The sequence below is a fragment of the Vitis vinifera genome, chromosome 14 (assembly GCF_030704535.1).
Source record: "Vitis vinifera cultivar Pinot Noir 40024 chromosome 14, ASM3070453v1".
Taxonomy (NCBI): domain Eukaryota; kingdom Viridiplantae; phylum Streptophyta; class Magnoliopsida; order Vitales; family Vitaceae; genus Vitis; species Vitis vinifera.
Window position 1 is genome coordinate 28,633,596 of NC_081818.1, and position 16,264 is coordinate 28,649,859.

General features: G+C 35.2%; 1 protein-coding gene across 6 annotated transcripts in view; it reads left to right on the forward strand.

Annotated features, from left to right (window-relative positions):
- Positions 1 to 1,226: 1,226 nt before the first annotated feature.
- The window catches only part of LOC100256091 (uncharacterized), a 29,117-nt gene continuing 14,079 nt past the window's right edge, over positions 1,227 to 16,264 (forward strand). The window contains exons 1-10 of one of the 6 annotated variants that reach the window (XM_059742554.1): positions 1,227 to 1,516; positions 2,715 to 2,831; positions 6,924 to 6,991; positions 7,758 to 7,863; positions 9,307 to 9,378; positions 11,139 to 11,198; positions 11,309 to 11,438; positions 11,512 to 11,705; positions 11,975 to 12,159; positions 14,471 to 14,598. In XM_059742554.1, the coding sequence (XP_059598537.1) occupies positions 1,250 to 1,516; positions 2,715 to 2,831; positions 6,924 to 6,991; positions 7,758 to 7,863; positions 9,307 to 9,378; positions 11,139 to 11,198; positions 11,309 to 11,438; positions 11,512 to 11,705; positions 11,975 to 12,159; positions 14,471 to 14,598 (1,327 nt within the window). In that variant the 5' untranslated portion in view covers positions 1,227 to 1,249. The remainder of the gene's footprint in view (positions 1,517 to 2,714; positions 2,832 to 6,923; positions 6,992 to 7,757; positions 7,864 to 9,306; positions 9,379 to 11,138; positions 11,199 to 11,308; positions 11,439 to 11,511; positions 11,706 to 11,974; positions 12,160 to 14,470; positions 14,599 to 16,264) is intronic. The other 5 variants (XM_059742556.1, XM_059742555.1, XM_059742557.1 and 2 more) reach the window with 5 other exon arrangements.

The window sequence follows — 16,264 nt, forward strand, 5'->3', positions numbered from 1 at the left end:
AAACATATTTAAAAGTGTGAATTACCATTTTTTTTTCACTTCAAAGTGATTAGTTATTTTACTGAATACACTTTTAATTAATTTTTATTTAGGTAATATTTGATAAAATTGAAAATTAAGTACTACAAAAAATTAATACCAAATTATAAGTGTTGAATTTAATTTGCCTGCTTGATGATAGAAACAACTAAAATTTGAAAATCATTCAATTTTATAATTTCAGGGGATGTTTGGTAAAATTTAATAATTATTATTTAATGAATTAAGTTGACTTTAAATTAAATTATTAACTTAAAATTTATTAATCAATTATTACTTGAAGTATTAAGGTTGTTTAATAAAATTAATTTAAAATAATCAAATTGACATATTTATCTTTATATATTATAGTTATGATAAATGAGGTCAAAATAACAATAAAGGTCGTGAAGTATAAAAAAAAAAATTATTGAGATAACTAAAATAAATGATGATAAAAAATGTAAAATGAAGATGTAGACTTAAAAATAAGTTAATTATTTTTTTATTTATTATTTAAAGTTATTTTTAACTTTAAGTCGTACCATTAAATTGTTTTACCAATAATACTTAATTTACTTAATGATTAAAATTAAGTTATTAAATTGGCTTACCACACACCTACTTAGTTTTATACCTATTATATGAGATTTTTTGAAAACTAAGAATTGCATATCATATATCGGGAAGTATATTATTGAAGTGAAGTAGTTATTTTCATTTAATAATGTAATTTTTATATCTTAAGATTAAAATTATAAAAAAAAATTATCATTTTTTATTTTATATTTATGTGGCAACAAATTTTTTTTAAAATAATTTATTTTCAAATATAAATATTAAAATTTTTATAAATAGTTATTTTCCATTGAAGAAAAATTGACATTGATGCAATAATATTCTATCTGACTTCAAATTTTTAATTATAAAAATAAAATTAATCAACTAAAGTTTTTATATACATTAGTAATGTGAGCTAATAAAGTACTATGAAAAAACATTAATGTAAACAAATATTAACCAAGTATTTTTATTTGGTTAATACAAAATTACAAACATCTTGGTGTCCGAAACCGATCGGCTGTTGGGCCAACCGGGAAGCCTGGAATTGATCCGAAACCGGTTTAATCAAACGGTCTAACCCTCCAACTGATCGACCCGGCCCGGAACCCGGATTAAACATCTTTAAAACCCTTTCTAAACCCCTAGCCTCACCTATTCTCCCTCTCCAATGGCGCTCTTCGACCACTTCCACAACGTCTACGACGTTGCTTTTAAGCCTCGCTTGCTTCGGACCCTTCTCAAGGACCACGTTCCCGACCAAAACCAACCTTTCCGGAGCCCTTCGGATCTTTCCATTGTTCTTTCGGCCATCAAAACTCACCGGCTCTTGTCCGAATCCGTCACGGAATCCATCGATCAGAAGCATATCGATAAGTGGAAAACCGCCGTGGATTCATGGGTGGATCGTTTGTTGGCTCTTGTTTCCTGCAATATGGTGAGTTTTGACTCAGTGTACGAATCACATTTTTTAGGAGTAAAATTTGAGTCCGTTTACTGATTCCTTGGAGCTTCATTCTCTTTTTTGTTATTTCTTCTTCTTGGAAGTAAAAAAATGTTGTTTTGAATTGGAGTAATTTGACATTTGAAGAGATAGAGATAGAGATAGAGATAGAGATAAAGATACCTCTTATTCATTTATTTTATTTTTATTTTTATTTTAATCTGAAGCTAATTGAAAGGAGATGATATATTTCCCTAATAATCCGAGAAAGTAGGTTACTAGGCCCTTCCCTAGAAAAATTTTCCAGGAGTTGGCGAAGGCAGAAGAGAATGGAACAGTGTTTTATGTAATTTGCCTTAAAAATCAATTGGGTGATTAAACAAGAGGAAGGCAGAGAGAATTTTAATTCATGGCATTTTTGTTGTATTTATGCAACTGGAATTAAACAGCCCCAATCATGTTTGAGGTCCATGAAGCAATTTATATCTAGTTGTCTTTAAATTTAGTGAAAGATGCATAACAAGAATTACACTGCGGAAGACAGATTTTTGAATTCCATAGCATCATAACTCCAAATCAAATTCATCTCTACACAACCATATGCACTGTTTGCAAGACCCTAACGACTGGAAATATACCACTATTTGTGGTTAGTATCTAATTTACTTGGTGACCTTATTTTTTTAAGGATGCTTTAATTGCCTTTTGATATCATGGAATGCAATGCAAAACATGATGGAGTCATCCAATCTTGGGATGAGTGGATGAAACCTCACCTATGCGTTTATCACAGTTATACTAACAAAGTCCCCACATTAGTATTTGGTTGATCGATGACTTGAATCCATGAGTCCTAGATCATGCAATCTCACCTAAAATCAATTGATGTCAAGAAGAGTGGGCAAAATCTAGTTGATGGGGTTCAATTCACTGGGCCAGTTAATTCTTATGAGTTTATTAGGATAACACTAGCAGAAACTCCAACACTCTTCCATCCCATATCATAACACATGTGATATAGAATAGAATTTGCTTGAGAGTGTCTGGGTAGAAATTGCTTAATTTAGTCTCTTTAGTGGGGTATGATGAAGTTAACCTGAAAGAAAAGATTTTTTCTATTTTTCTTCAACTAGAGAAAATTTTGAATGATACATTCAGTATTTATTTATTTGATGATATGATATTGTTCTAGCCAGATAAATGTTGGGCTGGAACTTGTTTGCTTGGGTTGACTTGTCAAGAATGTAGTACTGATCGTTTCCTGGCATCATACTCAGTTTGGTTCCATAAGCTCCTGTCACATATTCAGGTATGCAAATTAGGTTTTCTAGACAGTATAATATTTATATTCTTTGGTGATAAATGGTTTGAGATTATCTATCAGTGGTTTTCTGTCTATATTTATTAATATGCAAGTTTGCATATGTTAAACGTTATTCTCTGAATGTGCGAGAAAGAGTTTAATCATTGAGGTAGAAATTTTGGCCCTTTTGGAGGGTTGCAAGCAAAAGCTTTAGGTCCAAAGCTTAAGTATCGGCCGAGTTTGATATGACTTAGCCAAGTCATATTTAGAATGGCTATTACCAAGATGGATTTTCCAATTGTAACAATGAATAAGTCGGTAGGTTGACTCATGGCTAGTACAATTGAGTCGTAATTAAGCCATGGCTGATATGGCATAGTTATGACCAAGTTGCATTATGGTGTCAAGCTTATACAAGAACCAAAGTCATATTGGCTCCATCATTCAGCATGGAATCAACTATGAAATTATGTATATTGAGTAGAAAAAAATTTATACTTGAAATAGTATGGTTTTGAATTCTTATGTTATTACATATCAATCTTAAATGTGTTTTTATGAATAGTTAAACAATGTGAAATGTGGTAAATGTTTTTGTATTAATTTGTTTAGTACATTTAATTGATTTCCTCCTCTAGTAACATTAGTTAATATTTTAGAATTTTTGTAACTTATTAACTAGCTCTCTTCTCCTCTAGTTGGTAGTCACTTGAAAGGATTATGTAAATGGGTAAGCTTGATTGCTTAGTAAGAAACATGTACAAAATGATACAGTGAAGCAACATATGAAACATATGGTCTTATGTTTGACATAGACCATTATATGCTCTTATTATTATTATTGATAGGTAAAGGTAGGTATGTATAAATTAACAGTAGGAAAAATTACACTAAAGTACACAAGAAACATACAAGGAGCATCAAAAGGAAGGCCTCAAAAGAGAGGACACAAAAAACTACCCTGACTCTCAACAAGATCCCACTCAATCTTCAAAATCAAACAAAGACATTGATTCTTCGCTTATATACATGCTATCCCAAGTTGAAAGATTACCAAGGAAGGAAAGTTTTATCTTTTGATTTTTTTGTTCCTTATTTTCAACAACACTTTGATTTTGTCCCATCAAATTGTCCAAAATTTGCAAAGAGGGCAGTTTTTCACACTTTTTTCATTTCATTCCCTACAAAGGAACCATGCCAACTTAACATGTTATCTTTCATCGAAAAAGAGATCATCCAAACCACTTTGAATAAAGAGAATAAGAGATGCCAAAGAATCCTTGCTTTGGTGCAATGAAGTAGAATATGATTAATAAAGTCCCCCTCAAGTTTGCAAAGAAAACATCTATTCACTAGTGGTCACCCTCTCTTTTGGAGATTATCTAAAGTCAGCTTTTCCTTAACTGACTTTCCAAGCTTGCTTTGGATGGGACCTATGAATTCCAAATAATGTTTGTTGGAAAGTGGACCACCCTTCTTGTTTCCAAAACTAAATAGAAAGACTTGACTGAAAACAAACCCTTTTTAGCATCCTTTAAGATCACCTTGTTGTTTTCTTCCCTTCTAACTTTCTTTAGTAACAACGTTTAGAAAAAAATCTCAACAACGTTCAACTCCCAATCATTAAAGTGCCTAGAGAAGCATTGATTCTAATGACTCCTCGTTCCTAAGTCTTCTTATAAATCCGCCACCCAAACCTCCTTTGACAAAGCCAATTTATACAAAGAGGGAAAATAAATTACAGAAGGGCTCCCAGAAACTATAAAGGAGGTCTTAACTAGCTGGAGGGGCCCTTTTGTGGGAAAGAAAAGGAAAAAGATATGGAAATCCATACCGTTGTGTATTTTTTGGACGGTTTGGAAGGAAAGGAATAGACTAGCTTTTAGGGGGGGAGTGTTAGATATTCAAAAGCTTAAGAATTCTTTTGTTTATAGTTTGTGGAGCTGGGCTAGATTGTATATTGGAGAGGAGTGTCTGTCCCTTATAGGGTTCTTGGAATGGTTAGCGTCCAACTAAGGGATGGTGAGACTTTGTTGGTCTTTTTTTTGCTTTGAGAGGGGGTAGTTGCTTTGTATACCCCCTGTATACTTTGTAACTTTCCGTCTCTTCTTTAATGCAGTTTGCTTTACTTATCAAAAAAATAAAAATAAATTACATAAGGGCTCCTCCGCACACCATTTATCTGTCCAAAACTTAACCCTTCTATCATTACCTACTTCAAAGGAAGTTCTACTAAAGAAAAATTCTCACCCCTTTCTCATAGCTTTCCAAACACCAACCCCATAACCATCTCTGACTTCACTAGGGTGCTAACCTGTTCCTCATTTCCCATGCTTACCCTTTATTTATTTATTTTGATAAGTAAGAGATTGTATTAATAAAACGAAAAAAGCGCACAAGAGTACATAGATTGTATACAAAGAGCACCAAGCAAAAAATAAAAAAGAGGGAACAAAAAATACTCCCTCTCTCAACCACGACCCAACCAATCTATGATATCAATCATATGCGTATGCCCTTCTCCTATATACACCTCGACCTACGTATAGAAATTGTTAAGGAATAACATTTTTAGCTTTTAATAAGACAATTCCTCGCAATCAAAGCATCTTTTATTTCTTTCCTTCCAAATTGTCCAAAAAAATGCAAGAAGGAGCAACTCTCCAAGCCTTAATATGACTTCTCCCTATAAAAGAACCCTGCCACCCTAGGAGGGTCTCCTTAACTGTCTCAAAAATAGCCCACCGAACACCAAAAATGGAGAACACCAACTGCCATATTAATCTTGTATTTTCACAATGAAAATGATATGATTAATGGACTTTGACTCCTCTTTGCACAATGCACCCTCTTTCCCATACTTCCTCTCTATAATCTACTCCCATCAGAAACATATCTCCAGCTCTACTTGCAAAGCAGAGCCCAATTTAGAAGAGATAAATTTCTAATGCCCAAGCCCCCCTTTCTCTTATTCGAGCAAACACCCAACCAATTAACCAAATGCTACTTTTTCTCCAAAGTCCCACCTCCCCAAAGAAAGTTCCTTTGTAGGGATTACAAACAAAGACATGTTAGAGACTAACATGCTCAATAAAGTACTTCTAATCAACATAAGCCTTCCCCCATTAGGAATATATTGTCTTTTCCACTTTGACAATCTTCTACAAAACCTCTTTTCCATTGCGTCCCATACTATTACTAATTTGAAAGGGCTCCCAGAGGCAAACCTAGGTGAGTAGATGAAAATTCCCCCACCTTGCAACCCAACTCCATTGCCAAATCTGCTACATTTGCAACCCCACCAATTGAAATCAATTCACTTTTATCCATGTTTATTTTAAGCCGTAATAATGCTTCTAACCACATAAGCAACCAAGTTAAATGAATCAATTGATCTTGGGAATCCTCACACAAGACCTAAGCATCATTTGCAAACAAAAGCTGAGACACCTCCACCCCCTCTAGTTTGGAAATCAACAAAGAAAAGATGAATCACCATTATCACTAATCCATTTCTCCCTATAGCTTTGATTACTTTGAATTTTCACTATGTCGTCAGTAAGCTCTTTTACCAAATTGATGCAAGATCTATAGATTTCTAGCATTATAGAAGGCAATAAGGTTCTTGAGCAATCATGCCTAGGGAAGGTAATCACACTTTTAAAAGGCAAATAGCTACTAACTTCTCAAGAATTTTTATTCATTAAAATAAACATACTCATGGAACTTCTTTTTCTAATAAGACTAAGATTATTTCCTAGTAGGAACCTATCACAAAAAAAAAGAGACTATTTCGTAGTAGGAATACGATTATTTTTCCTAGTCAAATTAGATACTAACACAATTTAACTAAAATTAAACTACTTGAATGAATTCTAATAAAATAAAAAAACAAGACTTCAACTAAAACAAGAAAATGCTAAAATTACTAAACTACTTTTTCTGAATATTATTCCCTTTTAACTTCCTCTTCAGGTCTCTTGTGAATATGTTTTGAAAATCTCTTGTCCACACACAACCAAACATGTGCACACACACACCCCAAAAGCATATTTCATTCTAAAGTATGACATGGTGTGCGTCTTCTTGTGTTTTAAGCAGCCAGCAGCAGAGTCTCATTTTGTGAAGGTGGCTTCTTGTACCTCAATATCAGATTTATTAACAAGGTTGGATCTTCTTTTATTTATTTTTCCATTGTAACAAATGTGTAAATATGTTACAAAGCAACACCACAAACACATTGTTCTTTTTCTCAAAAAATGGTTATGATAATTTTTATATTTGTAATAGAACGAATAAATACCATCTATGGATTTGAATAATGCGAAGCCCAATTTTAACTAAAAGATTAATCAGCATGTGTGGGCCAATTTATTTAATCTTTCTGCTTGATATGGATGTTTTTGCTTGGATATAGACAAGAAAGTGAAAGCAAAAGATAAACCTGTGGCATTAATAAATATTCAATGTAAAACACATGCATTATGAGCAACCTACACGTCCTTTTTGCAATTGTAATTAGTTATATTTTTGTTAAAGAAGCATGATATAAATTGTGAACCCAAATCCTATAAGCTTAAGCTTTTAGGAAAATTGATAGTTTAACATGGTATTAGAGCTTCGTTTGGTGGGGAGGTGATGTGTTTGAGCCTTATCATATGTTTGTTTTCCCCATTTTCATATTTGTTTCCCAAGTTGCAATTGTTTGCCTACGAGTCTGTCTATCTCTCCATGTGCGGGTATGGGGTCATATGTGAGGGAGGGTGTTAAAGAAGTATGATATATGTTGTGAACCCAAATCCTACAAGCTTGAGCTTTTAGGAAAATCAGTAGTTTAACACTTTCATATTTAGTTGTACTTGTTGAAGCTTATTATTGTTAGTGAGATTGCTAGAGACATTACTTTTGAAGCTATTTACTTTCTTGATTTAGGTTGGGTAGCTTTCCAAATGCAAAGAAAGATGGGACTTCCCATGCTGGGAAACTTATTCAACCGGTTTTGAAGCTGTTAAATGAAGATGGCTCAGAGGCTGTATGGGTTAGTTGTATAAAATGCCTAACAAAAGGAAAAGTTGAATTATTTTTTGGTTACTTCATGCTTGCTTTAACCAGCAAGCTATACATGCTCCAAATCTTTGAACATCATCTCTCTCACCCTCTCTCCGTCTCTACTTCCCCCCACCCCACAAATGTTTCCATCTAAAAGAGACATGGAATCTGTTTTGCTTGATGGCTTTACCATGATTTGTATGTTGCTTCATATCCATGTACTACTATATGCTCATAAAAACTCCATAATTATTAGTTGAAAGAATATTTTACCATTGAAGGAAGGAAAGGAACAATAGGGCTTTTTGTACAAGGGATTGAACTTTCTTTTCTTTATAATCTTTGAGTGTGGTCCAAATTGTATATAACTCTTGACCTTTCTTCTATTATAGATTTTGTGGAGTGGATGGGATCTTGTTGAGGGGGGTCATTTTTTGTCGTCCCCCTTTGTTTTTTGGTGGCGCTTTTAGGCGCCCGTTGTATACTACTCCCTATGTACTTTGGGGCACTTTTTTGGCATTTCTCTTTTTAATATACATTTTCCTTAATACATAAAAAAAAAGTATGTTTGTGCTTAGTGTTGCACTTGGATTCCAATGCATTCTAATGTCTGTAAGTCAAATGGCTCCAATTTACATATGTGAAGTTGCAAATTAAAATGCAAGAGGTGATGGCTAACTGGAATAGCAAATTCTTCATGGGGAAAAAGTTATGATTAACAGTTTCCCATTGTTTATCTTGCTGCAATTGGAAGTAGCAAGATGGGAGAAATTTTGAAAGTTTTGAGTGTCCAACTTGAAAGCAAGCAGAAGGAAATTATGCTGAGATCATTTTATGTTTATGGTTGAGGCTATGGCAGAAAGGAGATGCTTCTTTTTGGCCTATGTAGACGCTGGACAGTTTGAGTGGTGGATCAGCTGTTGCAGTGGATTGGGGGAGATGTGTAATCTTTTTCTTGTTGTACTTTGCTGTTTCATCATTTCTTTCTCTGGTATAATTTGTACACTTTGTCTGAGTACTTGAGTTGTGCCCACTTCTTTGATATCCTTCTAATATGTGGTCTCTTTCTGAACCCGAAAAAAAATCAACTTGTAACATCCTGCAGACAGTAATAGTAAGCTATTTTGGGGATGTACTGTAAACATAAACACTCACTAGTTTCAAATTAATATAGTATCCTCCAGGGTACTAGCATGTAAATTATTTGTGTTAACAAGCTATTTCCTGATTCTCGAGCCTGCAAGATTGGATATGTCTTATCCATTCCAATCCTTACCTTCTACCATTCTTGTTAGAATGTTATGATATCTTTTGTGATAATGTTGTGTTTGTTTGTTTTGAATTTACACCATCTATTCATTCATGATATCTTTTGTGATCCTCTTTCATGTATTGTAAATTCATTTATCAATTATGGTGATTTATTGTGCAGGAAGGAGCAGTTCATCTGTTATGCACTATTGTAACTTTCTATCCATCTTCCGTCCAACATCATTATGACATTGTAAGTTCTCGTCTTTTCCTTGCTAGACCTCCAATTATGTTGTCTTAACAGAATTTCTTCAAATCCAAGTCATTGCAGGTTCTTACATCACATTTTGCCTGTATATTGCCTTGATAGGAAATTTCCTGTGTATTTTTTGATCAAATATACTTACCTGTTTGTGATTATTGGCTATACATACCCTTCTGTTTTCCTTTTGAAACTTTCAAATCGTTATGATGCTTAATCTTAAAAGTTGCAGGCCTATAGAATTTTTGTAGGCTATATATAATGAGGTGAAAAGATGGCTGAAAAAGAAGAAAAAAAAATCCTTGGAAATCACACCATCCTAGGCAATCATACCTAAAGTTTCCTAAGCAATCACACTTCTAAGGAATACATTACACCCTCAAAGAAAGTCTAATAGATGCTGAAATTCTTCATCAAAATTCTGATTCTCCACTTTGCAAGACAAAATAGGTGTGTGTAGAATCTTATAGCTGTCTTCTCTAAAATTCTGATTCTAATCCCTTATGTTTTCTTGTAAGAATGGGAAACGATATAGGAAATGAACATTATTTAGAAACTAAAAAAAAACTTTCTTAACATATAATGAGAGGACTAAAATAAATAGAAACTTGATGAAAGTAAACCATTGCCTAAATTAGAAATTTAACAATAATTAAGATCCTGTTTGGTAACTGTTTTTTAAAATAGTTTTTTGTTTTTGAGAACAAAAAAAAAAAAAAAAAAAACAGAAAAACACATTTGAGAATCAGAAAATAGAAAACAATTTTTTAATCTTAAAAACAAAAAACAACTTGTTTTCAGATAATATATTTTAGTTGTTTTAAGTTATTTTCACTTGTTTTTTTAGGGTTGTTTTACAAAATAATCATACAGATATGGAGAATGATGGTGAGCAAAAGAGCTCATTCTTCCATTTTGAGATCTTTAGATTCATAAGATCATGATAGCATCCCCTTGATTGAGCAAGTTTACCCTGCAAAGTGGCTTCTCACTTATATCGGGAAGCTGATTGTAATGAGGCCCCATATCACGATAGACGGGGATAGGACTTGAACCCAAGCACTCACCTTTTGAGGTTGGTTGCTTTGCGGCTATACGTGTGGTCCTGTGGGTCTCATCAAGATGATGTTCAAGCTGGTCCCCCATCCTTGATAGATTTCATTGTCTGGCTGTACACTAAGTATTAGATTAGGGTTGTGGTTGTTGGTTGTTTCTTTTTGCTTCTTGGATGTTTACTTCCTGTGTACTATGTGTGCACCTTCTTTTGATTTGTGCTTTTAATATATTATCATTTGCTTGTCAAAAAAAAATATTTCAGAAAGTCAACTTCAAAAAGAATAAATGAATAATTTAAAGAAAAAGAAGAGGATCACGGATGATCATATTTTATCCTCAGTGATGGTTTATTATACTACTCTACTGCTGCATTTTCTTTACTGTGAGATATAGTCAAATAGAAGCTGAAAACTCTATTTGAAAACAGTTATGAACTCAATGTTGAATTCCAATTATTATGGACCTGTTCTATTTGTTATATTGAAAGCATATGTGCCAGACCTATGTTATGCTAATTTGATGTTACTAAGGAAACCTTATGTGGTTGGGTCTTGCTGTAAAATCTTTTGTAAAGAAGCCAAGTAATTTTGCATTTTGCCGGTTTGTTGGCACTCATTGTAGTATGTTCATTTCAAAAGTGCTATAGTTGAATTGCTAATGCATACCAGGTGAAATGAATATGGATATTTTGGCAGGTTGAAGCCGCTATCGTTTCAAAAATTATGTCAGGGAAATGCAGTGTTAATATGTTGGAGGTGAGTGTCTTTTTGTTTGCTTGCTGGAATTTGACTAAACGAACACACTAATACACATGTGGACTTGTTTTGAAGTGTATCCTTTGTTCCATTTGGTGTTCTTTTTTCAGAAGCTTGCTGCTTGCCTTGCATTACTTCCAAAATCGAGAGGTGATGAGGCTTGCTGGTTTTTAATGATGCAGAAGGTTTTATTATCAATAAATGTTAACCTTAATGAGGCCTTCCAAGGTCTAGAAGAAGGTAGATAATAACACTGTCTTGGTAATGCTGTTGCCTTGATGTCTTGGTAACACAGTCTTTGCCTATGTGACAGAAGCTAAATGTAATGAAGCTATTAGATTATTGGTACCGCCGGGAAAAGATCCCCCGCCTCCCTTGGGTGGTAAGAAAACGTATGGAGAAGTCTTGGACAAGGCGGCAAGGAAGTCTGAGCAATTGCTGATGTCCAGTGTCACTACTCTGATGCTTTGCTGCTGTAAAATGCTTACAACTTCTTATCCTGTTCAGGTATATAGTTTGATTCTCATGGAACTATTGAGAAAATTTTCTATCGATACTTGTGTCTCACCTTTTTTTGGTCTTTTGGTTGCTTTGTATACATCCTATATACTCTTTCTTGTCTTTAATACATTTTCACTTAAAAAAAAAAAAAAATATTCCATCAATAGAGGAACAGAAATTTACTCAAAGTACTTTTGAATATATCAATAGGTATCTTTCTTTAAATATTATATAATTGAATCAATGTCATCAAGAGTATATGTTTTGACTGACAGGTAACTGTTCCTATCCGTCCACTGTTAGCCCTTGTGGGGAGAGTACTGGTGGTAGATGGCTCTTTGTCACAAGCCTTACTGCCCTTTGTGACTGCCATTCAACAAGAGTTTATCTGTTCACAACTTCCAACTTTGCATTCATATGTTTTGGACCTTCTCACTGCAATCATAAAGAGAGTGCGCAGGTGAACCATGATATTTTCTTGGGTAATGCCTGTGCTTGATATCTATAAGAAATAACTGTTCTCTCATCATGTGGATGTGCTTGTGAAGGCATTGTTTAGACAGAATTTGCTTGATTCATTGCAGGCAGGTTATATTGCCAAGTAAAAACACAAATCTAGTTAAACCAAGTGCTTTTGAAATACATGATGTATTAAGTTATGGCTTTTCTTTTACATGTTCCCCTCAAAGGGGTGTCTCATCAGTAGTGAAAGGAAGGGAGTTCAAGTAAGGATTTTGTGAATCCTAAACAGGGATTTGCTCTTTTTGTGCTTTCAAGTAGCTGGGCAATGAATAAAAAGGAGGCTGAGTAAGGGAGAATTTAGAGGCTCAGACAACCCATATTAGCCTTACCATCTTATCTACATTTCCTTTTACCCAGCATTTCTTGTATTTATTCTCCTTTTATCAATACAGTTTCTTGTTTTCTAGTAAAAGAGGAGGGGAAAGAAGTGAACTTTCCATCCCAATTGGTTTTCCATCAATCATGTCCCTTCTGGCCTGCATATTACCTTCATATAAAGTAGGCCAATGAACTCTCCCACTGCCTCTGGTTAAAAATCCTAAAAGATCCTAACAAATGCTGGAAAGCAATGAATACTCGTTTCAACCCTCAATATACAATTTCCCATCAAGGCTTCCTTATTGGTTCCAATGCTTAATAAAATAGGATATAATTTCTTCAAGGGTTTTATCCTCACATCAAATATCAAACCAAACCTATTCCTTCTGCCACCACCTAGTGAGAGCTGAATGAACCTTAGAAGGTCCAACCACTCCCTCATACTCTTTCATAGCCTCTTCCACAAGGCTAGTACCGTAAGGAGTTATTCTCTCTTGAAGTTTGCCACAACCAATTTTTGGGGCAGCTCATTCCTCATAGAGATTGCCTAAATTTAAAGCCCTCTTAAACACAGGGCTTTAAACTTGCTTCCATCCAACCAAGCAGTCTCTCCAAGCCATTAAACTTGCTTCCATCCAATCAAGCGGTCTCTCCAACCCATTTGAGTTCTAAAGATTGATGGATAGTATGTCAATATACATGTTAAACAGGCTTGAATCAAGTTGATCCTAACTCCTAACGACTAGTAGGGTTACCCATTGCCATATGCTTCAACACATCCAATCAAGCAGTCTCTCCAAGCCATTAAACTTGCTTCCATCCAATCAAGCAGTCTCTCCAATCCATTTGAGTTCTAAAGATTGATGGAGAGTATGTCAATATACAGGTTAAACAGGCTTGAATCAAGTTGATCCTAACTCCTAACGACTAGTAGGGTTACCCATTGCCATATGCTTCAACACATCCAAATGTTGGCATGAGAATCAAAGTGGCACACTGGTCATTGGATATCTGATTCCTAGTGCTGGGATACTCATTCCTGACATCTACCAGTATTTGTTCCACATATCCTTCCTGTTTGCCAGGGACATCTTTAAAGCTTGGTGTTCGAGCCTTGGATCTATTATGATATAGAAGCCTCAGAATGAAGTTCACATATGGCATAGACTTTAATACAATTCTTGAGGCTTGTTTTTGTTTTCCAGTGCGCTTCATACATCAACCTAAAGTAAGAGTATATCATTCCAAAATTGTGTGGGAAGAGCACTCTGTCAAGCTATCATTTAGCAAAGTGAGAAGCCAAGCAGTTTGTATCCTTTGTGGAGGACATTTTTACCCCCTAAGTTGTGCAGCTCTGTTTTGGGTCTCCAAGGCTTATTAATGCCTTTCCCTTTGAAATCTATCCTTTTTCTTCTTTGTCTCACCAATCTGGGCATGTTAATATGTTGTCAAAGGCTTTTTTGCTTTGCAAAACATTGGTTCAGGCACGAGTATTGCTTGAGGGAAACCATAGTTGTATATCAAGCACAAAAGAGGTTGGTGGAAAAGGTCTATGTTATCATGGAGAACTTTGTAAGTTACAGTGATGATTTCTTAAAATTGTTATGCATGAAATAATGGATCCATATAAGATTATAGACATCTTTTTCATATTTGTTCTGAGAACAGCAAATTACTGGGGCAAGTCTTCTGGAAGAAATTTCAACAGCTGAAGACTGTATCTAGTTCATATTTTTTTTTGTTGAATGTTTTTTTTTTTTTTTTTTTCTGATAGGTATTTTTCTTTGTTGAATGTTGAAGGTGCTGCTTTAGTTTCTTGTTTCTCACCATGTGTATTTATTTTGAATGTTTGCTTCCTTTTTCCTTCCTGTTTTCCATATCTTTGGAGAACATGTATGCTTAAATTCTGCACATGAATTTGTTGTTTGCAGTCAACTACTACCACATGCTGCAGATATCATGCGGCTCTTGACAGTGTATTTCAGGATGTGCGCATTGCCTGAACTAAGGATAAAGGTCTATTCAGTCATAAAGATTTTGCTGATGTCCATGGGTATCGGTATGCAGTAATTAAGAAATATTTTAGTATTTATTATTTTCATTTAGTGAATGGCTCTAAAATGTTTAATGTCCAACTGTAGAGCATATTTGTTATTTTTCAGCCAAAGAAGTACAAGTGTCTGAGTGAAAGTTTTTTTTTTGATAAGTAAAGGATATGCATTCAAAAGGCACAACGCCACAAGGTATACAGGGAGTATACAAGGCAGCTAAGGCCTCAAAAAACAACAACAAAAAAGAATCACCTCCCTTTAAGTGGAAGCTATCCACTCTAGGAAGCCTATAAGGGAGAACGCCTCCTCACCTACATACAATTTGGCCCAACTCCACAGATTACAAACAAAAAAATTCTTTAACTTTTGAACGTTCAACACACCCCCCCTAAAAGCTAATCTATTTCTCTCATTCCACACTGTCCAAAAAATACGCAACGGAATGGCGTCCCAAATCTTTTTCCTTTTCTTTCCCACAAACGGGCCCCTCCAGCTAACTAAAACCTCCTTTACAGTTTCTGGAAAAACCCATTTCACATCAACTAAACCAAACACTATATCCCATAGAGCTCTAACCACTGTACAATGTATAAGGATATGATTTACACTTTCTTCCTCACAACCACACAGGAAGCAGCGATTTGGAAGTTGTAGTCCTCTTCTTTGAAGTCTATCCAAAGTAAGCACCCTCCCCCACGTCGCCTCCTACGCGAAAAAAGCAACTTTAGTTGGCACCCTTGCCACCCAAATGCTTCTTGATGGAAAGCCTGTATCATTAGACCTCGCCAACAAATTATAAGCTTCCTTGACCCTGAATTGACCATTTCTTCCTTTCCTCCACAGGACTGAATCTTCCTCCCAAGAGGGTTTGTGACCCCTCAATATGTGTAGAAAATCCCCAACCAACTCCAACTTCCAATCATTGAAATCCCTCAAAAAATTTAGATTCCAATTTCCTTGACCCGAATTTTGATCCCACATTTCCTCAACCGTTGAGTTCCTTTGAACCGCCATACCAAAGAGATGAGGAAAACAATGGGACAACGCTGACTCTGAACACCACACATCTGTCCAAAATCTGATCGTGTTGCCCTTCCCTACTCTGAAAGTCATGTTATCCCAACACCACTCTGATTCTTTCCAAATCTCCTTCCAAACCCCTCCTCCCACCGCCCCAGTAGCCTTCTTTGGCTTCCAACCAAAGTCCTTCTGCCCATACTTCACCTTGATCACTTGTTTCCAAAGATTATCTTTGTCACAAGCATACCTCCATATCCACTTGCCAAGTAAAGCTTTGTTCAACATAGCTAGCTTCCTAAGGCCTAGCCCACCTTTATCCTTGTATGTACATACCACCTCCCAATTTACCAAGTGAGTTTTCCCCTCCATATTTCCCCTTCCCCACAAAAAGTCCCTTTGCACTTTCTCAAGTCTTCTAGCAACAATCTTGGGCATTTTGAAGATAGACATTTGGTAGATTGGCATGCTAGACAAAGTACTTTTTATTAAAGTGACTCTTCCCCCTTTAGAAATATATTGCCGTTTCCAAAGGGCTAGTCTCCTCCTGACTCTCTCTTCCACCCCATCCCACATATAAGGCGCTCTATTGAGAGCCCCTAAAGGAAGACCCAAGTACTGAGAAGGTAAGGACCCCACCCTACAACCTAGCTCAAC